This window comes from Chelon labrosus (assembly GCF_963514085.1).
Source record: "Chelon labrosus genome assembly, chromosome: 11".
NCBI lineage: Eukaryota > Metazoa > Chordata > Actinopteri > Mugiliformes > Mugilidae > Chelon > Chelon labrosus.
In genome coordinates, this window is record NC_140344.1 from 11831819 (window position 1) to 11856978 (window position 25160).

At 41.2% G+C, this 25160-nt stretch overlaps 2 protein-coding genes across 2 annotated transcripts; one reads left to right on the forward strand and one right to left on the reverse strand.

The window, feature by feature from the left end:
• Nucleotides 1–3627: 3627 nt before the first annotated feature.
• On the forward strand, nucleotides 3628–6034 carry bcap29 (B cell receptor associated protein 29; the record flags this gene model as incomplete). Its single annotated transcript, XM_084554623.1, has 8 exons — nucleotides 3628–3694; nucleotides 4178–4274; nucleotides 4486–4586; nucleotides 4716–4863; nucleotides 4986–5121; nucleotides 5317–5413; nucleotides 5501–5601; nucleotides 5689–6034. The coding sequence occupies 8 exons, from the start codon at nucleotides 3628–3630 to the stop codon at nucleotides 5719–5721; spliced, it is 780 nt and encodes a 259-aa protein (XP_084410749.1). The 3' UTR covers nucleotides 5722–6034.
• An 897-nt stretch (nucleotides 6035–6931) lies between these two features.
• On the reverse strand, nucleotides 6932–22631 carry LOC311495164 (solute carrier organic anion transporter family member 1C1-like). Its single transcript, XM_084554517.1, has 14 exons — nucleotides 22506–22631; nucleotides 15885–16026; nucleotides 15206–15338; nucleotides 14859–14980; nucleotides 14493–14639; nucleotides 12850–12948; nucleotides 12266–12514; nucleotides 11684–11848; nucleotides 10855–11050; nucleotides 10464–10629; nucleotides 10030–10214; nucleotides 8536–8600; nucleotides 7885–8002; nucleotides 6932–7405 (listed from the first exon to the last, which is right to left on the reverse strand). Exons 1-14 carry the CDS (start codon nucleotides 22599–22601, stop codon nucleotides 7180–7182), a joined length of 2109 nt encoding a protein of 702 aa, XP_084410643.1. The 5' UTR covers nucleotides 22602–22631; the 3' UTR covers nucleotides 6932–7179.
• Between the last annotated feature and the right edge of the window lie 2529 nt (nucleotides 22632–25160).

Consider the following 25160-nt stretch of genomic DNA (forward strand, 5'->3'; position numbering starts at 1 on the left):
CGTTCCTCTCCTGCGCCTGCGCCCCCTACAGTCAAGGATTGCGTTACTATTTTATTTTCACACTTGCAGATATAACCTACTGTTGTCCTTTGGGGAGCTTTGTAATTTACCCAATCAATCAATCAGTTAGTCAACCAATCAATCACTATTCATTTAGTGGAGTAAATCTGTTATAGGCAAGGGAGCAGTCATCGACATATTGACTGATGAATCCAAAAAGCCAAGGGTAAACAAATCTACACCAATCTCCAAGGGACTAAGGTAGGGTGGCCAGCAGACACATAGTCTACTTGTGGTAAAGCCATGGCTATCGGAGCCTCATTCCAGAGATTTTATGTCTAGATCATTGCTGTTGAGCTCCTTGTACAGTATCTCCTTCCATGTATATGATTTCTCTTTTCTCCCATTGTGTGAATGTGCTTGAATTGGCCACCAACAAGACATAGAAGCCCACAAAGTAACACTTGGCTGTCTTGTTGTGTGGTTAGGGAGAATGGATCTGTAGGAACCATTTTTTAATTATTAGTATGTTACCGTAATGTTGTTTAAACCTGACGCTCACTGGCTCTGATCCATTTTTGGGGAAAGTACATATTAAAACTGTATATTTTATTGAGCGCATACATGTAAATGCCAGAGCTACCACCTCAACGGCTTACTACATTCCTATTTTTGTCAAATTGACGAGTTTCATGGAGAATCTGAGTGCAGGAGTAACACAAAAGGGAAACACTACAACACACTACAAAGCCACAATAGGAGTGGGCTAAAAAAAAAAAAAAAAAAAAACTGTTGAGTTGATGTTTGAATAAAGCTGCAAAAGATTCCTGCTGATCACTTGTTATTAAAATTTGTGAAAACTGTAGGGCGCAGAAATAACAAGAGGAAGCCGATGAACACTAGAAGAATAGTACACCAGCATGTAATTGTGTTTTTTGAACATTCAGTCATTTCAGTCATGATGGTTTATTAACATTGTTAAAGTAAAAATACTATATTGCATCATGTCTTGATTTTAGTTGTTTTCTGTTTTGTTTTGTTTTGTTTTAAATTAGCTAGCCCAGGTGCTAAGAGAATACAGACTTTGGCTTGGGATGTCAAGAAATTAATGCAGGAACATGCACTTTTGAGGAACATTAGAGTCCAAATAACATGTCCTTGGGCAAGGACGGGGGAGTTGGGGCAGTCAGTAACCTGGATTTTTTCTGTTCTTCAACATCACACTGATGTCAATATAACCCTCTCAAGCTCTTGCATGTTATGAGCCAGTATTGAAGATGAAGATCAGTGTTGCCAAACCTGACAACACGTGTAATCTACAAGGTTAGCAAATACAGGGCTGCTTTTTCTATTCCAAGAAAATAAAAAAACTTATCATAACCAAAGCCATGACCAAGGTGAACCCCAGCCTGTTCACCCAACTGAAACTAATGTGTTTGTGTCATTTACTGCTTAATAATCATGTTTCTCAAGGACGGCCATTTGTAAATCTGGCAGGCATCCTTGTCTGTCAATCACAGTGGGTAACTACCCAGAGAGGATGAAAGGCAGTTCAGCAAGGTAGCTGCTTGTAGTTGGATTCTGCTCTAAGAAGCAGCAGAACAAACTATATTGCTCCATTTGTCAGGATGCTGTGAGGCAACATGGAACACAAGACACCTGAGATGCCCATCTCCATTGAAATGCTAATGCTGGGCCATCTAGTTAAAAAGCACCTGGTCCTGGAGGCAGAGCTCTCAAGTTGCTTTGTGTTCCTACTGTCTGCTATGGCAAGGAGCTTATAGTGACTGAAATTAGAAGATCATAGAGACAAGAGACTGAAATGAGTTTCCCTGTGCTACCCTTGAAGGACAGGGTAAGAAGGTCAGATATACACTCATGGTGTACTACCATTAGGAGCATCATACTATTACTGGTAGCACCTTTTTCTCTCAAAGCACCCTCTAATCTTTGTGGTGCAGATAGCACAAGATCTTGGAAACACTCCTTTGAGATTCAGGTCCTAGTTTACATGAATGCATCACATGATTTGTCAGCAGCACAGTCATGCTACAGATCTCCTGGTGTGGTCTTGTGCTATTATAGCGCATCCACCTCAAGGCTGGACACATTGCGACAAGTGTTTCTGCACACTAGTTTTAAAGAGCGGTAATCAGAGTCACCACAGCTTTTCTCTCAGCTCAAACCACTCCAGCCATTCTCCTCTGACGTCTCTCGTCAGCAAGGCGATTTTGTCCGCAGAGCTGGTGCTCACTGGATGGTTTTTGTTTATCCACCATTGTGAACACCCTCTAGAGACCGTATTCAGCACTCAAACCAGCCCATCTGGCACCAATTGCTCCATGGTCAAAGCCAGTGAGACTGCTCTCTCCATTCTGATGCTTCATATGAACGTTAAATGTGTGCTCCTATTAATATATTTTGCCACTTTGCTTGGTGACTGGATAGCCGCATGAATTAGCAGGTGTACAGGTGTTCCTAATAAAGTGCTCGGTGAGTGTACGCAAACTCATGTTTATTGATACCTCTCTGTGGCGGCATTGTGGGCGCAAACAGTTAGGTACAGCCTCTGAAATGCCGAGGAGAGGAGAGCAATCAAAGCACATTCAGTTCTGCCACAGTCATTTACCCTCTCTCAAAAAGCTATCACACGGTGCAGCTGTAAACATTTTGCTCCTCAGCGCCCCTGAGACATGCAGTCAAAGATGATAGCAGCTATCAGTCTCTTTCACAGAGGAAGCCCATGTGAATACACTTTGCAAGCTGAATACATTGGAGAGGGCAGAATACACAGAATAGTCCTAGGAGCTGTCTTCTGCCAAAAAAAAAAAAAAAAAAACCTCCGTCATCATTCAAAAGGAAGCGTGTACTGACGGCTACACACAAGAGTCTTTACAGTTTCTGTCAGTTCTGTCCTGGATGCAATGTGTTTTAGGGCAAGGCAGCAGCCAGTGTGTGTTCCTTTCTAAAAAAAAAAAGGAGAAATCATCTCAAGTTTGTAACGACTGAGCTTTTTGTAACGAGCTACATTTATATTCTGTTGGTTTGTAAACCTTGTAAGCCTTTATCCACACTGTCTGTATGATCATCACATAGGGAACAGTAGGAATTTTGATCACTGCAATAACTAAAACACACATGCACTGATTTCCATTCAAAAACGATCAAACATCGCCCCCTTCTGGACTATTCTGTGGCTTCTGTTGGGCTGGAAATGTCCACAGAGAAAAGGTCAACACATTTGCACAAATATTGAAAATATGTCTACTTCTTTGTTGTATAAGATTCTAATCTAAAGACTGAATAAGGTAACACACAGGCTTAATGAGTATATATGTAGAGGTGGCCGTTATCCTTACTAGACTATTTTTATACCGTGACATGAAACATGAGGAGGCACCAGCAAATACACACACACACGCAACATGCCAGGAGGAAAAACTGATCAAGTGAAAAGATGTGCCTAGAAGTCCTTCTGCAGACTAAAACCTAAGCTGTGGGTCAATTTTTAGATCTCGTTTTTTTTTTTTATCTTTAACAAATCCAAAGGGACTGACTAATGAGGTCAACCGGCAGGGTTTTATTTAGGGCCGTGGCTCCTCTGATGCTCCCGAGCAGCTGTCGTGAATGTGTGTGAGCTCATGTGTGTACGTGTCTGGACTTTCCACTACTTTTCCTCGCACAACTTTGTCTGGTAAGCCAACAACTCTAATTATTCTGGTTATAGATTCACTACCTCCCAGTCTTGAATAAAATTCAGTCAACCAGCTGAGTCATGGTCGAAGAGTAAGAATAGATTTAGAGTTAAAAGCCTATAAATAGCAAATGGGCCATGGATTTCTGCTGCCTGTAGTATGTAGGACTACAGAAACGTTTGTTTGTGTGTGTGTGTGTGTGTGTGTGTGTGTGTGTGTGTGTGTGTGTTCAAAAGTCACTGTAAAAGGGCAGCATGTGCTACCTGAAGATATTGTCTGTATGGTATAATAGACTATATGTAAATAAAAATACAGGAGTATTTGTGTATTTTCATTTTCACTTCCACTTGTTCATGTGTAATTTAATATCTGTAATCTCCAGATGTCTTGACATGTATGGCTTTATAAGGTATTAATTCCTACATGTTAGTCATGCACATACGAATAGAATTTAACTTCTCAGTCTCCTTAGATAATCACAGTCACGATGACTCTCCAGTGGACAGCTGTGGCTTTCTTCCTGTATGCAGAGATAGCAGTCAACCTCATCTTGTGTATTCCCTTGTTATCAGCAACGAGGTAATCCACTTTTAAACACAAACCCAACTGTGTAGCATCCTAATATCTGACTAAATTAATAAATAACATCCTGTGCAATGGTTCAGTTATAATTAATGAACTAAAAGAGGCAGTTCACACAAGTTTCCAGCAGAGTGCATCTGTGTCCTTTCTGATCGTCAGCGTATTCTGACAGACACGCTCAAAGCCTCTTTTTTGACCTTCTTTGCAGATGGCGTTCGGTTTTCAGCTGGAGGTTATGGAACTGGTTATCTCCGTACTGGAACAAGTGCTTCTTCACCATGATCATGGTCCTCATCGTTCTTTTCCTTGGTAAGAAATCAGCTGTGATTCACAGACATTTCCTGTGTGTGTCAGACATTGAATAAGTAGGTTGTCAACTTGTTGTCCATCTATACATCCCAGCTGGCATGTCTCTGTCTTCTTGTCCCTAACCCTCAGATGCTGTCCGTGAGGTGCACAAGTATTCAGGTCCTGAGCCCATGCAAGATGCTAAAGTGAACCCCAATGTTTACGACCATGTGCACATGAAGTTGTTCCGAGCCCAGAGGAACCTCTACATATCCGGCTTCTCTCTCTTTCTCTGGCTGTTAGTGCAACTTTGTTTCGTATTCATCTGTCCGCTTGTTCACATTCTGAGGTCTCTTCTGTCTTGGTCTGCGTTTCTTTCCTCTGCTTCTTGTGTTTTTCTGACCTGTGACCTCTACACAGTATCATGCGTCGGGTTGTCACCTTGCTAAACCAGGTTGCCGTCACCTTGGAGAACAGTGCAGGCCTTCAGGCCCAGATGGACAGTGCCGTCAAAGCGGCCAAACAGCACCAAGATGAAAACCAGAAGCTCAGACAAGTGAGAAGTACAGTTCATGTTTTTCTTCTGTTGTGGGCCGTGTCCACCAAATGACTACACTGTAGGCATCAAACCAGACTGTATTTGGCACAGAGAGTCTTGCTACTGCAGTTTCTGTTCTGTATGTGCTCAGTCGTCTGCTGTTCAAATTAATCAGCTTACACTTGGTAATTAAGGAGAATCCTTTGTGCCCAGGCTCTCATGGAAGGGGAAAACTCCATGTCAGCAACAAAACAGCAACTGAAGCTGGAGGTTGAAAAGCTGGCAGGTCAGCTGAAGGCTGCTGAGGACGGTGAGTAATCCTCTCTGCCTTCGCAATAGGGTTTTCGTAAGAGTTCACGAGAAGCCATGAAAAGATGAGTATTGTTGCTGTGTTCAGCCGTGCGAAAGTCTCACGCCGAGGCGGAAGCGATGAGGAGGCAGGCCAAAGGTCTGGCGCAGGAGTATGACAGGCTACTGAGGGAACACCACCAGCTCCAGGTAACGCAAATCAATGCATGTGTAACGTGTGATCACCCTACCAACAACTCTAAATTATACACTTTTAATCCTGGGCTTTATCCACAGAATCAGAGTGTTGAAGACAAGAAGGATCAGTGAAACAAATACGCTTCAGATGTTGTCCTGCTTCCTACATGGAGACATTGTCTACTTATTTCAGTGGGACTGTTTCTTGCATGAAAGTCCCACCACACAGCATATTTGTGTAATAATTTATACCTTTCATTTTCTCATGAAGTTTGAGTCACATTTTTAAATATTTACAGAAAGACGACAGACTATTGGACAAATCAGACATCATGTAATGTATGGCGGTTACTCGACTCTGGATTATGAATATTTGTGTCTTTTTGTATGTCACTGTAATACAACTTCACAATAGAATAAATGGGGGAAAATATCTCAGGGGTATCTCATGTTATTGCTAATTTTAACATTTAATAATGATTAACACCTCAGAATAACTCGAAGGCTTTTATACTGCTGTGATTTAAGATTTCAGTAATACATGAGACCGCCTACATAATTAATTACTGCTTTGATAACCAAGACAATGTCTGACACACATTAGTGTTTAGCTATATTGTAAACCTTTAATTAAGAGAGCTGTTTTGTTTGTTTTTAAGCTAAGTTTTTTTTTTTTACTATCATGTGTCTTTCAACATCAACTTACCATGTACCATGTATATATCTAATCTATGATTTGTTGAAGGTCTGACTGGTATATGGCATGAGCATGAAAAATAAACAGATAAAAGGCCAGACTGTGCGCTCGCGACTGTCACGAAAAGGCTGACGCCACACTGCCGCAACGAAAGATTACACACTGAAGAGAAAACATTGAGACTACATCCACCATTTGAGACAACGTACAGGAGAGCAAGATTTTGTAGAAAGCCTTGTTATCAAAGCAAAGACGAACACAATCTGTAATAAAATCCCATTGTGCTATTGTTCATATCAGAAACATTTCTCCTTGAGACATTTCTGATGAATGTAAACAGTCTTTGTTCTTTAAATTAATAATGATAGGACAGGGTGACCTTACAGTACTGCAGTAAAACTTTCTGTTTCATGCAGACAGGAAATGATTGTTCCCTCTATATGCAACCGACATCACCTTCCTGCTACCCTGATCTACTCACTGACCTTGTCTATGCATAGGTTGAAACGCTTCATCTTAGCATAGCCGGAGCCGGAACGACACCGACAATTATGGCATTTAACCATCTAATTCAGGCACGATAACATATGTAAAATACCAAATTTGACTTTATCAAGTTTAATCAAAAAAAATGAAATAAAATAAAATAAAAAATAACTGAAAATACAGCAGTTACATTCTTTTTTTCTACAAAAGTCTTTCATTCAAAACACACATATACATTCCTGAAAAAGCATACTTAGTTTTTTTTTTTTAGAAATGATGTTGTATATCTACACAAATCCTGTACAAATATATACTCTGCGTGTGCTATGAAAAGTGTCCACAGTGTTCCTCAGTGCGTGTGAGGTGCTTCACCGGCTGAGTTAGATGAGGAGAGGATGTGCTGAGGTTCACAGGCGAGTTTCTCTGTCAGCGTTGCAGTCCGACGCCAAAGCAAACTGCTCACAGTGTAAAGAGCTGCTCTCCTCTTTCCTCAGCGACTCCAGCTCAGCGCTCCCATTGGTCAGTGCATTTTTCTCCTCCCTCTTAATGTGTCTTTTGAGTAGAGCAAAGCCCAAAATACAAAGGAAGAAAGAGACTGTCCTCAAGCCCAGGGTAAGGCCCAGGTACACAATCCTGTATGAAAGAAAGCAGCACAGCTAGAGCACAAATGTAGTCTTCAGAGCTGTTATTTTTATTTCAGTGGATTTTGATTAAACTTTTATGTAAAACCAAATATATTCTCAAGATAAAATATCTGTACTTTGAACAACAATTTTTGTTCAACTAATTCCACACACACAGTGGATCTCACACAACAGATAGAGCTCAAAATACAAAAATTGTCAATCAAAAGGAATTGTTTCTAATAAACACAGCGCTCAAAGTGTAGCGCTTTCAAAGCAGGCAGGCTTTGCAAGGATTTGTGCCGTTCTAATGGTGCCAAACAACGGTGGAAACCAAAGAACAGCAACACTTCATTTTCAGTTTTCTGACATTTTTGTTAATAGGCATTAACACCTTTTAGGCTCACTAACTCAAGAGTTTAAAGGACTGCTAATCCTGGAAGAAACTGCACACAGCACCACAAGATTTTGAATAAAACTTCTGATTACCTGTAAACTGAGGTGTTATATATTCTGCAAGCTCCTCTTCCTCCACAAGTCTTGTATCCCCATTTGAGGCAGGTTGTGTCGATTATGGCTCCAAAGTATATAGGGGCAGGTATTCCAGCTGTGGCACATAAAAAAATAAGTTGTGACTTCAAATGACAAGCAAATTTGGGTTAGGAATACACTGTAGGTGCCTAAATGCTCAGCGGTAAATGTGTAAACTTCACAATCGGCACTACTACCGGCTGTGGTTGTGGTGGTAGCACGGGTTGCCCACTTATCATAGGATTGGCGGGTCAGTCTCTTGCCCCTCCACATGCTGAAGTGTCCTTGGGCAAAACACTGAACCCACAGTTAGTTCCAGCAGCAGGCGAGCATCTTGCACGGCGGCTTCCTCCATTGGTGTGTGAGTGAGTGTGTGTGAATGGTTGACGAGAACCTTGTTAAGAGCTTTGAGTACCACGAAGGTAGAAGAGTGCTCTATAAGTGCAGCTCACTTACACCCATAAGACCTTTTACATTCTCTTTTATGCTTCAAGTGTTCTGTGTGAGCCCAATAAATGCAACGCGCTGAATGTCAAGTTTAGCAGCTTTCTACGAGCCTGACGTTCAAATAGAAAGTAATGCACAGAATATATAAAAGGTGGTTCTCACCAAGAGTACGAGTGGCCAACATGTGGATTCCAAGAGCTAGCGATTTTAGCTCAGGCTTAATGCACCTGTAGAAACAAGAGTGTGGCGTTAAACTAGACTCATATTTTCAGCTTGGGAACACCTAACTGAATGAAGAATGAAGGAATGACAATGATTTAAATTATTTCTGCTGGAAGACATAACAGTACTGACAAATATTACACACTGCTTTAAAGGGGAACTACTGTTTTTTTTTACAACCACAACCTTATTTCTGGCATAAAATACAATTGTTTACTCACTCATATAACTTTTGTGTAATTTGTAGTCATTCCGGAGATATTTAGATCTGCATATCCATATAGTGGGAGTGACTGGGGCACCAAACGTAGCCTCTAAATAACGCATTATCTGCTGCGAAACACGTTCATTTCACCAATATTTTGTTATCGTACACTAATGCTATTCCCCGTTGAGTCCTGAGTTACCTGTTATCATCATCCGGGGTCTGTAGATTGACCTACAGACCCCGGACGATGTCTTCTGACCTGGATGATGTCATCTCTGAGTGACGCGCGCAAACGTGACGATCGGCTTGTTTACCTGTAATTTGCTACTGCTAGTTTTTTGCAACATGGCTGAACATGGCTGGTTGTGGGAGAACTATAGCTAAGCAAATTACAGGTAAACAAGCCAACCGTCGCGGGTGAGCGCGCCGCTCAGAGATGACATCATCCAGGTCAGAAGACATGATAACAGGTAACTCCAGACTCAACGGGGAATAGCAGTAGCGTACGATAACAAAATATTGGTGAAATGAACGAGTTTTGCGGCAGATAATGCGTTATTTAGAGGCTGCGTTTCGGTGCCCCAGTCACACCCACTAAATGGATATATGCTGATCTAAATATCTCCCCCGAACGACTACAAATTACACAAGTTGTATGGGTGAGTAAACGATTGTATGTTATGCCAGAAATAAGGTCCAGGTTGTAAAAAACAGTAGTTTCCCTTTAAGGTAAGTAGAAAAACTTCTAATTCATATAGGGTGATTCAGACATGTTTGTGGCCTAAGGCAGAAAGGCAGAAGGCGTTTTAGTCAGGGAGCATGAGGCTCTTTTCTTTCTTGAAGTCAGACCCCACACAGCATCAATCATCCTTGGATTCAGTGACGTTATTCTTCACCATGTGCTAAGAAACAGCAGCCTCCCCTGGTGCTGCCACCATGTCCACAGACCTTGAGGGATAAACCCTTGAGGCAAAGCATGAGAAGTAGACTGCATGAAGGCCAACACTGCTCATTTTATCAGACAGTGCTGCTGACTTGCAGAAATGACCAGAAATCACGCAAAGAACTGAACCGCGCGTGTATGTAACGACAGATGCACAACTCCCCTCCTTCTATCTTAGGCCACAAACTTATCAGTCGCCTTTCACAGTTACTGTATTCATGAAATGTCTGCACTGATGAGGCCAGTGACTCCAGTATTTCCCACAAAGGTGTTGCTGACTGACCTAACAAGCAGCATGAAGCCGGGTGTTCCCCCAAGAGAAATGATGAAGGAACTGAGGACAGACAGAGCCAGGAAGTACGGAAAGACTCTGTCACAGCTGTCCCTGCGTGGACAATGGCCAAGAGCAGCCGTCAGGTTGCCTGGTTGGGTGTCAGCCGCTGCTACACACTGACAATTGTCAAACACCTGCCAGATAAGAAAACAATGAGTCGATCAATGATAGATGAGCTGCAGAACAGCAAGAAACAATTGTCCTTTAGGTAAATAGTCATGCAAATGAAACTGAAATGTCACACACTGCTCTGAGGCATCAGTAATACCGATCAGCAGTAAAACGTGTGCATGATGTGACTCAAACACGGGAGCCTAAACATCATGCCGTGTCTGTTACTCATTTACACTGAGATATCACGAGGGCAGCGGCGTGTGGCTGACCGTGTTCCTCCCAGAGCCAGAGGAGGAGATGCATCCAGCTAAGCATGGGGACACGTAGGTGATCCCGTTCTCTCCGCACACCGGATCCCACTCTCTGCTTGAACACAAGCAGCCCGAATTACAGTCAGAGAATAGAGAGCGCTTATCGAACGACGAGCCTTCCACTCTGCAAGTGACAACATGGAAAAATGTATATATTATTGACAGGTCTCATGAAAAATTGATCAAATACGAAACCACAGGCATTACCGTGCATGGAAAATTAAACTAGAGACGGATAAAAACAACATAACACAAAGGAAGTTGATGTAATCCTTAATTGCTGAATTTGAATTAATCCAAACCTAGTTCTGTGTTTCATAGAGCATTAAAAATATGAGTTAATACATACCCGGTATACGAAACTGTGATGCCCGCCACTTTGGCGTTCTCACAGCCCATGGCTAAGAAAAAGAGTGACAGGAAGTAGCCCAGCAGGGAGGTCCCAAAGGCAAATTTAGCTGCTCCCATGATACCCAGCTTGTACTTCTTCATGACAACCCCTCCAGAAAACATCCCAAGGGCCACAGCCGGGATGTTGATCATGCCTAGCCAAACCGCAGAATACAAGTCACTCTTAAAGGGATAGAGAATCGGGAAACGACCTAAACAAGGAGCATCAGGCAGCGACAGCACTCCTCTGAAGGGATCAAAGTCAGAACATGCATTCATTTCAAATTGGTCTCATTCATATTTCATTTAAAGAGTGTTGTGAAAGATAAAAATGACTTTTGGCGGCTGAGAGGATACACAACGCATAGCTCATCATCAACAACCTCTACACCCATTCAGTTACAGAGATGAAAAGATGTTGTCTCCGGTTACATGTCGTTGACTTTTTAATTTGACTCAAAAATGTGTAAAAGCAGTGTTTTAAAGCAGTGCCTGTCATTCCACAATGTCTAAGGTGGTAAAAATGGCCGTCATTTCCAAACTGCAACGTTTACGTGCTTAAGAGGGAACTGGGAGATGAAGTATGAAAAATTAATCAAAAGCTGGCTCATGAAACACTCATGATGACCATGAGGCTCACATCCTTGAGCATTATTAAATATGTTCCTTTCACCAGTGAGACACAGGTGTAAAACAAGCTTGTAACTCATTAAAGATCTGAATTGTAAAGATACAATGAACAAAATTAATAAGACAAACAGTATAAATGATCAAAACAGTCTGCTTACCCATGAGAAAATTGGCTTTTGATGCTGACTGGCCGTAGTGTTGCTCTATGTATTTGGGTTTGTAGGTGACCATACCAATGAGAGAGTTGAACTGAATGATGGTCACGCAGAGGTAGATGATGTACACAGGATTTCCAAGGAGACTCTTCAATGTGGGCACAAATTCTGCGTGGAGAAGATTAAATGAAAACGGTATACAGTAAATCCATTTGAGCTTATTGTGCCATCATTTCAGACAGAGGAAAAATAATAGGAGGTGTGGGAAGAGACGTGTAACAAACACCCCCAACCTGACTCAAGGCTGCATTGAATGACTGGCATCTTAACACCTAAACTTAGATTATGATTAAGAAGATGATATTTACAGTTAATATGTGTTTAAATTGGCACCGTTTTCCTGTATCTGACAATTACACAATTAAAAAATCATCAGAATAATTGAAGCTGTTGTGGTAGAAATGTGCGAGTAAAACAGACCGAGGTAAAAAATTAAAGATTAAACTGACTGATACATACAGATCGCAATGCCCGTACTCAATATGCATTAATGTTTTTTCCAGCACATGCCCTGAGTTATCATACCGTTGGCCATCAGGTGTAAATTAGCTGGCTCCTCTGGTCTGAATTTGTGCTCCAGCCTTGGAGAATCTTTGATAAACCTGGTTTGCTCTGGGGAGCTGCTGGAATCGTGCTTATCCACAGGCATCGGCAGCGACTTTGGCAGAAACCAGAAAGGAACCGCGGCCATGAGGGTGATGACACCAGCGATGAGGTAGCCCAGCCACCACGCCCCCACCCAGCGGGCATCACCAGGGGTGATGGTCACAGTCTCTGTGAAGAGGTACAGTAAGCGGACGCATGGTGGATGTTTTATATTTTTCTCTTTTTTTTTTTATAACACAGACGGATGTCCATCAAATTGTGTGGCTAAAGAAAACTGTTTACAACTGCTACCAATAGTTTTCTTCCCACTGTATCACAGAATTTACTCCGTCCTAATTAATTTCACTTGACAGGTACGTTGTGTCTTGTGCAGCTTTAACACAGTCATGCATGCTAATCAGTTTCTGACTGTCCACAGTGACTACAGTTCGGCAGAACAAACCACTGAGCACTAGATTATTTATTTCAGTCTTAGTTTATCAGTCAGTTCACAGTTTACTCACCCATGTCAACGTAGCCAATGTCAACATAGATCTTGGCACACAGTGACCCCAGCAGGTACCCAAAGACAGGCCCAATGATTGAGATGGTCTGAACACAAGCTGAGATACACAACAAGGAAGGACATATTTATTTAGGCTACATTCAACACCTGGTAATACCTAATGCATTATGTTTGGCCAGACACCACAGGACACTGTGTGTCTGGCCAAACATGTGTGTCCTGTGGTGTCTGGCAACAGGATGTTGTTAATGGGGGCCTTTGGGCCCTAAGGATTGAGGGGCGGGGCCTCTGTGGATCAGGCTAGTTCCAATAAATTCCACAGATTACATACATTTGCTGTATATTTGTTTTGTTTTACATTAGTTTTACATTTGTTTTACATTTGTTTATACTTGTTTCATATTTGTTTTACTGAAACTTTTATTTCTTGTTTTATTCTTCTTCATTTTAATTTATTACTCTAACTTATTGTTATTTGAATCCATGACTCCACATACATTACACTCATGTGGTTGCTCATGAGCTCATAGGGTATCTCTGTGTACAGTGTTTTGAGACCATGCTTATTGTGATACTGCACTCTAAATATCAATAAACTTAAACTATCAATAAACTTAAACAGATAGTTGATCAGTTTGAGATCTAGTGAATTTAGAGGCCAGGTCAAGACCTTCTGTTGTTTTTCGTGTTTTCGAGTTGTTTAGGTTGTGTGTGTGTGTCTGTGTCAGACTGGATCCTGATGGGGATGGCATCAAGAAATGTAGGGGGGGGGGGGGACTGGTCTGGTCTAGGTGGGTGGTACGTGTCTGAGTAAAAACCACATGAATGTCAGGTCCAAAAGTTTCCCAGTAGAACATTAAATTGCCACAAGATTATAAATGTTATTTACCTCCTCTGTCAGTGGTCATAATGTCTTGCCTGATCTGTGTATACACAGTTTATCCATTTGCCTACAAATACAAATTATACACAAACATCATAAGGCTCACTCAAATAGCTTCCTTTGCAAACTTTGATTCGTACTGTCTGTACTGTACTGTTGTAAATTATACTCTGGTGTGTATGTATGTATGTGGATGTGTGTGATTGGTTGGCCTGATGCCACATGACCATGCCCACTTTGCAGGTGCCACATTGGCTTATGTCTATATATGCATGTACATGATTGGTTGTATCCATTTAAAATTACAATTTTTTTCATTTAAAATCTCCTTTGCAGTGTGATTCTTGATGACCCTGATGAAGGCCCCAAGCCTTGGCTGGTGTCTTGGCCTTTCTACAATTTCTTTTCCTCCTCGGTGCACCTAGGTAGCTTTTTATTCTTCCACTTATTTGTAGCTGGGACGATAATATGCATCTGATCAGACTGTTCACTGCCTGAATGGTTGGAAAACTAGACCAGAGACTGTTGTATTAAACATCAGACATTTTGTAGTCTATAACACACTATTTAATATATATTGTAATGTTGCACACGAGTCATAATTGTAATACTCTAAGCCCAACAGACATTGCCCCGTAATAGGTAAGGTATCGAATAATGTCCTGACACAGGACTTCAAATAAATCCCCTTATTAAATGAATTCCATCGCAAATGAAGTGAGCGGCCAAGGCGACTAATAGCGAGTAAGGTGTATTACCGATATAGAGAGCAGCATTCTCAGACTGTGCATAGTCATCAATATAGGAGATCCCCAAAGGCTGCACTGGAGTCTCTCCAATCCCACGCAGGATGTTTCCTAGTAACACATAGATCCACATGGAAACGCTGGACTCCCGCTCACAGCCTGCAGTTTAAAACGAAGAAAGAAAAGGAAGCTGAACATTTATCATTTGGACCCATAAAAAAAAAAGAGAATCCATGCATGCTATCATTGTAACAATTCTATATTGTTATTGTTCCTATAACCAGAATAAGCATACATGTTTTCATGTGCTACATCAAATTATGACAACTCCAAGTGTTGCATTTTTAGGTGTGGCCAGGAGTCTGTTCCTTATCTTACCTCTAGAGGGCAGTATCGAGGGTCTGTCACCTGCCCTGGAGGACTCAGGTGAGCTTGCTGGACATGGAGAGAGGTTAGTGGTTGAATTCACTGAAGATCTAACTGATGTTTCGATCTTATAGCTGCGTATAAAATACCAATGTGACTGTTAAACAAGGGAAGGGAGAGAGCACCAAGCATTGTTAGATATTCTTCACATTGTGAAGCAAAAATACATCAGAGACTACAGTACGTTAAACTTTCAGCGTGCATCACATTAAGGTTTACAATGCCACCATCGGAAAAGTACGCGTAGGGCATTTGTAAACCACAACCATGCACGCTTTCAGTCAGAACCCAGTGCCTACCGGCCAATGATGAAATGAGGCATGGCGATCAAAAAAGTCCCGAAAGACATCAGGATGCATCCGATTGCTATGATCTTGGGTCGGTGGAGCTTGGCGCCGAAATAACTCACAAAGGCAATCACCAGCAAATTCCCTGCAGTGGGGAGATGATCATAAAAGAAGATGGAGAGGAGTCAAAGGCATAAAACATGAGACGTACTGCGCTGAACATCTCTGTTACAGTTTTCTCTAAAGGCTTCATTACACATAGATTTTTATTCCGAATCTCACACTCATCTAAACGGCATGAGTAGTTCACAATACGTGTTTGTTTATATGCACTGAATATAACTGCTTACTGGGTTGTTGTAATGGGTAAGGGACAAATGTCTTCAGCCCTATCAGAGACCAGTCTTGATCAAAGTTGGTGTGAATATTTACACCGCCATTATAAAATCCCTCTGTTCATACACACTGCAACTTCAAAGGATTCTTCTCTCATTAAGAGTCGATTAGGTATGCAACCGGAGACTATTCAAAGTTCAAAGGGGATGTATATACGCTATAGAATCAAGTCTGCTGACGTGCTGAAAACACATTCTCCGCTTACTTGTTTCCGTATCCAAATGCAACAGAACATGTGCATGAATAGACGGCAAACTGAAAAAAATGAGGACAAAAAAGGGATTGAGAAACTCACCTACTTCGAAGCTCCCGTCTATGATGCCTATCAGATAGCTCGGGATGTCAAATCGTCTTTCCAGCTGTGTGATTGTGCTTTTCATGTAGCTGCCAGTTAAAGCCTTGGCAAAGTAGGCAAAGGACAAGGATGCAAGGAACATCTATGGAGATAAAAAACAAAAAGGAGGTTAAAAGTGTCAAGCAAAGTGGCTCTGGAGTGCCTGTCCTCTTTCATTTTAATTTGAAAAGACGTTCTGTTTATGGTATTAAGCCTTCATTTTTATAACACAGAACTCCAGCTCATTAATCTGAGCAGCCATGCGGAAATGGAAACATGCAAAGTATATTTCTAAAGGTTAGACTAGATAGTGATAAAATATTTATCTGGTCACCACCTGGAGAATTAGAAAGCGAACGGGCGTGTGTCTCTGAGGGAATATGTATGTATGTATGCATGACATGAATCTGCAGTGAAGAGCTTTGTAAAAGCTAGATATGTGCTCCGGTGTGTATGGAGCTTCCTTCTCCTTTTGCTCAGCCACCTACATGTGGACACTGGCAGTCAGTAACAAAGAGAGGATTAGAAAAGCCAATCCCTCTATGGCACAGACACATCCAGTGCACTATGAGCTGACAGACCAACCATAATTGGAAACAGGTGAGAGGTAACCATAGCCTGCACTCATGGGGATAAAAATAGCCCAAGCACGGATGAGATGCACACGCCACCAACAAGGACACGTCATTTTCAACTGAAAAACCCTGTCGTTGCACAAAATGTGTTTAATACAAGTCAATTATTAGTTTCATGATAAATAAGATTAACCATTCGCTTTGAGCAATTATTTACAGTATATCAGTGGTGGGCCATCAGGGCCAGAAAAGCCTTCTCTGCTGGACTAAACTTTATCAAAATCACTGACTTACATTTTAATATTTTCCCATTAATCTTATTAAATTATTCCCAATAGTCATTTATGGCTTGTCTCTCTCTCAGCTGCGGTGCTTCTGGCAGTGTAACTTTGCATTATAGCTTTTATCCAATCATATTTCAACCATCACGTGTTGCCAGAGTCAAAGAAATCTGCCTGGGCCTTCACAATTCAAAATGCAGGCGGCTGAAGCTTGAAATATATTGTAATAGCGCTGTTCCTTTAACCAATCACATTTCAAGTTCATATTCACAGGCCTTCTTTGTGGCCTACAGTAGCGTTAGTGTTTTCTCAACCTCTGATTTGAGGGTCAGTGAGCCACTCCGTTTAAGCCGAGCTAGCAGTTCATGTTCATCTGTGGCGAGCTGCATGAGCAAATCGTCCTTGTTAACATTTTGGTAGATGTTTTTTGAACCTACAATGACGGAAGGAGGAGACTTGGTTGATCTTCTTAGAAAGACATTTTCACGACAACTTTGAAGGAAAAGCTGCATATTGTGAGGAAAGGCTGCCTAATCCTGGAGCTAGCTAGCCTGACCCAGCCAGGGAAAGGGTGATATTTACATGGATGCTTCTGCTGGATTTGACGTATGTGGCGCTGGTGCGCAGCCGCAGTGAGTGAGGAGGAGACTGTGAATTGCTTTAAGTGAGTTTCTTGCTTTAGTGATGGCATTCATCTCGCTATATGAGATACCCATGTACGATGCAACGTCCTGCTTTATTGCGTATCCATATGATGTTGATGGTTTCTATAGCAGTGGTGTCATAACGATCGTGTTAAGAGGTGTTTTGAATAAGGTCAGACGGCATTGAAGGCCTTGGTGGAAAATGCATGGCCCGCCACTGCAGTGTATGGTACATTATGTATATCTCAGCACATGTAATCATCATCATTTAATGATCATTATCACAACAATTTCTTAGTCTACAGCAGGGGTGTTAACCTGCCAGAGGATCCAATCTGGCCCATGGGATGAATTTGAAAAATGTGTAAATATCATAGAAGACATTAACTGCAATTTTTCAAAAAGACTGGCACTTATTGGCACTTATTATATAAGTATATAATTCGTGTGTGCGAGGCCCCTGAACTAAAATGAGTTTGACTCCCCTGTTCTACATAAAGTCATAAAATAATAGCAAAGTCTAATCACAAGTTTTCAAAACTTGCATTGTATTCATTTTTCTGATCAGCTGTCCCAAAAAAAAGTCGGTCAGGTCTAGGTTCAGCAACGTTATGTGCCCAAAGAATGAGGTCAGCTGAATACCTGAATATACTGAATGACCAGGTTATTGCATCAATGGATTTTTTCTTCCCTGATGGCACGGGCATATTCCACCACAGAGTCCAGACCTTAACCACATTGAGAATCTTTGTAGTGGTCAGACTCTCCCATCATCAATACAAGATCTTAATTAATGCAACACTGGATGGAAATAAATCTTGTGAGACTGAAGCTTATTGAAACAATGCCACAGCGAGGCAGTGTATTTATCTTTGAATGAACTCAACACCAGTGATTTCTGGGGCATATTTGCTCAGTAAGTAAACTGAGTAATCCGTTTTCATGATTCCAAACTGAACAGTAAATAATTTATATGTTATGTTTTTGGATCACGTTTCCAGTGTAAACACACATTAAATAGTAGCCTGGGCATTCACCAGGAAATACCAGGAGGCAAAACAAATGGAGAAATGTGTATTGAAAAAAGGCCACAAACGCTGTGGGTAATGGACCCAAGCAAGGGGATTAGTAGTCTTTTAGAGTGGTTTATAAACGGCTTTTGGAAGTGACGCCAGATCTTGCAGCAGTGCTACTGTGGATGTTGGACACTGGTCTAAGGGTGCTTTCACAAATGTGTTTAGTTTGGTTTGTGTTCACTGGGCAATCGTGACAAAGAAATTCATACAAAGTTCTGAGAAGCACTCAACTCTAGGAGGGTGCAAACACTTTGGAGATTGGTCAGAATTTTATGGAAATTTTCGATTTCAATAAACTAATCAAGGATGGAGCATCAGTGACTATGTGAACTGGCATTTATTGGTGTTCTGTAGTTCATACACCAGCATTCTGTACAGGAGCAACATGATCAGTCTGACGGAGCATCAAAAGGCAAAATGCTGCTGCCAGACTCCTCCGAAGGAGAAGGCGCACTCTGGAGATACACAACGACCAGCTTCTCTTCCAAAGACGCATCAAGTAAACTGCTTGGTGATATAAATACAGTACAGGCTTATAAATAGTTGGTTGTATCAGTCGGTTGGTAACACGTTCTCTCCGGGGATCGACTGGGCTGAGACCAACCTCTCTAACCAGACTGAACAAACCAACCTAGTCTGGAAATAAAACTAACTAGGTGTGAAAGCAATTTAAAATAATCTGGAATTACTGCCTCTCGCTTCTATGTCTCCTCCAACTAAGTAGCAGGTTACATCCATGTCTGCCCAGATATTTATAAAATACACATGAGGTTGACCATGACCTGTTGAATACAAACTGTACACATTTACTGTATTTATTTACAACCAAAGATTTTTTTTTTCTGTGAGCTCACTGTGACCTTTGACCACCAAAATGGAATCACTTCATCCTTGAGTCCATCTGAATTCTGTCAGGGTGTTACTGAGGTTTTACATTCACTACATTATTTTTTGTTTATAGACGTTGAACTTATGAGTGTACAGCAGAATCCTCTGCACCGTGTGCCTTGTGTATACAAGTGCCTTAAGTACATCTAACACACCATAACGTGTATAGTCAAAGACAGAGGCGAGAGCGGCAGTCATCGTTTCTGCCACCTCTGCCAATCATAGTAAACAGATGTGTAATCAGCGAGGAGCTAAGCGGGACTCGAGGAGCTATGGAAAAACACCTATGTGGACCGCAGCTGATTAACACATCTCAAGGATAAGAACAGGCTTCTCTCTCCTGTCAAGTGGTTGATTATCATTCATGCCACGGAATATAATTGGACATGATGCTGCAGCTGGAATGCTGAGGCGCTGCGGTTCACATATGACTGTATTAATAACATTGACTTGGAAACCTTCAGCGATATCAAGGTATACATCAAGTAACCTTCGATAGTTGTTTAGACATAATATATTGAGCTGTGTGAGGAACACTATCAAACAGTTTTTTAAAGTGCTTTGTATAATTATAACCATGTTTAATGGAATACTACTAATAATGTCAATCTTCTCATTTCTTGATTGTTACTATGGCATTAACTCTACATCCCTCCCTCCCAAATTAATGAACTGATGAATGAATTTAAAAAATACTTCCTGCTAATATGTTTCCTAAAACCTACACACTGCAACTTTAAGGCACAAGTGAGTTCTTTCAAAGCAAAATATGTGGGCTCAAATGTGGGCGGTTTCAGATATCCTGTTTTCATATAGAGTCAGCAGCAATGCTACCTCCACAAGGTAGTTATAGCAATTTGTAGCTAGCATTAGAGAACCATTTGGTTAATTTGGTAACATCTACACAAGTGAAATCTACTGTTTGGTCTACCTGAAGTGTCTTGATGCCAATATAGCACCGAACAATGCAGCAATAGTAGAAAAGACACAAGTAAAACATGAAAGAAGCTAACGAAAATGCATGCTTTTGTTCCCTTCCACAAGCCTCGACACACAGCATGAGGCACCAGCTACGCAGGGAATCATAGCAGCCTGGGGAATGAGACAATTGAGTTGTGTGCCGCATTTATCAGATATGCTGCCTTCAGCATAGCACATTGCTGAAGGGGAGATGCTTTTCATTAATTTCAAAACAGAACAAACAGTCAAGCCATTGCTATTCATTTTCTTGTGCATTGCAGGCAGTCTCTCTATGATCACAGCTTTGCACTTTGCTCTGCATTAAATAGTAGTGCCATAAGATATGACATAAGATGGACTGCAAAATAAGAAGACGTTAACTTGGCTCTGATTGGCTGAATTAGCATTGTGTAAACTGTTTTGGCAAGTTATTGAATGCAACGGGTGTTAATTTATGCTAATTTATATGCAAAACCCATTAACCTCAAAAAAGTAAAATGCAACCTGTCTAATTTGGAATACTATCATGAATAGTCATGATTTTTTTCTTATTTTATGTCTTTTTTTTTTTAAAGTGCACAGTGTAAAATATTTAGAAAATGAAAAATCCTTGATTCTGGTGCATTCCTTTAGTTGGTGTTGCACCTGTAGCTCCAGCTACTAGGGAAAGGTGCATAGTGTCAAACATGTTCTTTGAGAATAAACTGTGGGTCATCCACCAGACTTGTAAAAAACTAGATTCATGCCAACGAATAGAAGCTGTGCCACTAAAATCTGTTAATGCTGCTCCACAACGGAAATCAGCCATAAGACGAATTCCAACAGGAATCTGAGGTAGTCTGTCACACTGTAGCAACTACAACATCACAGCAACCTCAACTCATGTATGGAGAACGATCCTAATCTGGACTGTTCACGCGTGTCCTACAAGCACACAAAAACCCTTTCTCTAGATGAACAAGTGAATGTTGTATCAAAAGAACCACACTGAGAGATTCATTGTGGGATTAGCACGCACGGAGAGGAAAACACACATGGTCAAAATTGCAGCATGACTGGGATTCCTTATGTGTTTTTGCAGTTGCCCAAGTATTTCACTAAGCAGCTTTTTAATTATTGTTCACTGTGCTTGTTAATCTAATTAAAAAGGGACAATCCCTCCGTTCAGACCTCTCTTACTGAGGCACAAACTTTGTCTGAGGAATTTTTCACAGCGACTTAAGAAGAAGTCTGAAGGGGGCTGAGAGCAGTGGCACTCAACACCTTGCGGCGGGGTCATTAACAAGGCCTACTAACAACATGCCACATGCTCGACTCAAAACTTTCAGTGGAAAATGCAGGAAAAGTCTAATTTAGGTAACCTCGCTGAAGAAATCACAGTGCAGCTATGGATGCATATCAAGTTCATGACACTTACACAAGACAGAGCATTCATCAGCACACGCACTCTGTGTCTCTCTTTTCAGATAAATGTTATTCTAGTCAGAAGAGAATTATTTGTTAGCTCCCTCTAGGCCAGTCAGATGACTATGAAATGTGGGGCCCTCTGGCCTTTCCTGCTGAAACACTTTGTAAATGCTTTTATGACCTTCTTTGGTATGTCTAACTGTCCGTGAGGCTTGATGAAAGCCTTGTGGAAGTGAAGGAACAAGTCTGATATTTACAATAAATGAAATGTTGGTACTTATTAAACGTCTTTACATAAAGTGTGCGTGTTATTGGACTCTATCAGCAGAAACTGGACAATTATTATTATCATCAGTTATTGTGTTTATGTTCAAAGGAGTTCAGGAGTCTTCTTCTGTAGAGTTGTGCTGCCCTGTTTCTACATTAGCCCTGAATGGACATACAAGCCAAACGCTGACTCTACATAGGGCTTTTGTGTTACTGCATTGAAGTGGCTTCCAACACAGGTTCACTTATGCGCTTGGAAAGAGAGACAAGGTCAAGGTCAAGGTGTCTTTATTTGTCTCCCTCGGGAGATATTTGTCTTGCGCAGTAAGACAGTTTCAGTCTTACTGCTGGATGCCACTAAATTCTACACACAGGATCTTTTTTTTGTGTGTCAGAATCTGTCTGGCATCATTCTGTCTGATCTGACTAAAGGTCAAAGGAAATGTAAGGGAGGAACTATTTTTTCGACAACAAAGTACATTACCTTCAGATTGGGGTGACAGGAGTTCTTCACTGCGGAGGAAGCAGGGTTGTTGCCTAGAGTCCAGCTGCCCGTGGCTGTGCCGTCTATTTTCTTCATGGCTGCCTCCTACTGTACGTTACCTGGGCTGTGGTTTCTCTTTAGAGGATTCGCTGCGGCTGTTCCCACCCACACCTGTTTGAGGGAGTTCAGAGTAAAAGATCATAGTCTCGTAGTCTCGAGAGGAATACACATTTATCCTATTTCTCTCAACGTCAGTTAGTGTGCTCTCCTTACAAAACGACGTATACTGAACAACAATGTGCATACCCCGGTTTAAACCACTACAACTTGTCCTCATCGCAGTGTAGGTGCATTTGCAAAATGTCAATGACATGTTCCCTCTTTTTCTACAAGCTAAAGTTAGCCGTTTCTTCCACATCGCTATAAAACTTTTGGGCTGAACACAAGACGAAACTACTCCCCCAAATGACCGTGCGACTGCCTGTTTGGATATTCAGCCCTCAAATTATTAATATATGGTTGTGGTAGCGGCCCTGACACACGCTTTGAGTTTGCACAACTCCTCATTTCCCTAAATCTCCCCAACGGAGGTGGAGAGTGGAAAGTTAGCCACAATAGGAAATACATCTGGAGAAAAAAAAGAGTAATAAAGAATAATCATTTAAGATAAGAAGCTTAATTAAAGTCTGACCATTACTTCAGTCTGAATTATGGTCGAAGTCTATTTGATGCTGGTTTCTGGATGGCCTAAAACAAGTCTGCAAAAATACAAACCATTGGTGGGTTAACTAATAATTATTACCTGTAAACATGAACATTAAATATCACCTTATGCAAGCATAACAAACTCATCTGGCGGTCTGGTCTTCTAAACAAAATGTAGATCTTATTTAATGCAAGGCCAAACAGAAGACAAAAAAACATTGTTTCTTAAACACTGGTGACATTACGGTAGATGACAGTTCAATGACGCAGAGAATGTGCAGCGCTGTTACTGGAGGTTAAGTGGATGTCAGTGTATAATTTATAACCACTGGCTGGATTCACACCCGATTTAACATATAGGTCAGCTATGCCCACGTCAACAGCACACAGCACACTTAAGAACCTATTGGGAAATACAGACAAGTCCTAAGCTGTCTTAACAAGTCAATGGGTACCTTGGTAAATACAGTAAATCAGCTTTTTCACAACTGATGTTGAAGAATCAAATTGATATGAAACACAAACAAATGAAAAAAAATCAAGAAAATCAATCTGAAATAGAAGATGTCAGTTTGAAGATTAGCGGCCTTGCTAGAAAACAAAAATGAAATGTTGACAGTTCATACAGATGAATTATTATGTAAAAACACAGGTTCACGTGGACAAGCTGTATGTTGAAGGACGATCATCTGTCATTCTCATCAACAGCAAGATGACGGCACAAAGACCTCCTACTTCACATCTCCACAGAAAACGCAGCACCGTTAATATCGTGCCATTCTAAAGAGGCGTCATTTTATAAAATGTTCCTTCATCCTACTGTGAGAGTATTCATATGTATAATTCATATGTATAATGATGGTGTAGGCCTTCTATGACTGGTAGTGGTTAAAGAACAGTAGAAGTCAATAGCTGCGGTTACATGCAAACGTCTTTTCCGTGTGGTTGAAAGCATCTTGATGGAAGATTTTGGCACTACTTCTGCCTTTCACAGTATTTAAAAGAAATGTTGGGGCCTGCATTATTACTCAAGCCTCACATACTGTCGGCTAGCTGGTTTGTACACATCACACAGAGCTGACTGTACACTGTATTCCAACACCAGACGTGTGTCAACACATCCTTCATCTTCATCAGAAAATCTGGAAAATTAAGCATTCTGAAAAAAGGCTAATTTGGTATATACAAATTAGCCACATAGCGCCGTAAGATGGCACCTCCTTTTGTTTTGTGACGTATTAGAGGTTAGAGTTCACTACAGTCTCTGTGTGCAGCCTTTGTTTTTTCCCTCTGTATCGAGAGGCGTCGGTTGTACTGTCTACATACTAAGGCTCATGTGTGACGGTAGACATAGAGGGGTGGACACCAGGCTTTATATAGACGTTCAGATCAACAGGTAATAAAGTTAGGAACCTCTTCCTGTTGTCTGCTGACTCACTGACTAGCTACTCTGGAGCTGATGCCAATAGTCTTCACCACCTACACTCGCCATCATTACATCCTGTGTCAAATTTGGAATATTGGGAACAATACTGGAATATTAATATGTATGTAATGCACTCTAACTTATCAGGTCTCAGGTGGAACGTGGATTTGATAAGCTTTGTGCCAATTTTATTTATTTTATTTGCACATGGGAACTGCGATGCTAAAAATGTCACCACAGTTCAAAATGTGGAAAAATACAACAAAAACAGCGCTGACCAAAAGGTGACTGATAGTTTCCTTATATAAAGACTCAGAAAATAGGCTGCTCATTCAGTGACATAACAACTCCTTATAGATCTCTCCTCTATGCACCAAACCACAGCTTGGCTTTGAACTCTGGGAAGAAAGAGCAGTAGGGTGTAGCTGAGGATATAAACGGCGTCGTATTCATCTTACATGAATTGACCTTAAGCAGAACAGTGCTTTGGCACAGCAAGACTAACCTCCATATGTGTGCAGTGA

Coding starts and splice junctions, on each gene's coding strand:
- LOC311495164 (XM_084554517.1), bottom strand. CDS start 22,601: ATGAAGAAAATAGACGGCACAGCCACGGGCAGCTGGACTCTAGGCAAC. Junction 15,339..15,884: donor AGACGGGAGCTTCGAAGTAG/GTGAGTTTCTCA, acceptor TCCCCACTGCAG/GGAATTTGCTGGTGATTGCC. Junction 14,981..15,205: donor CCTCATTTCATCATTGGCCG/GTAGGCACTGGG, acceptor TTTTATACGCAG/CTATAAGATCGAAACATCAG.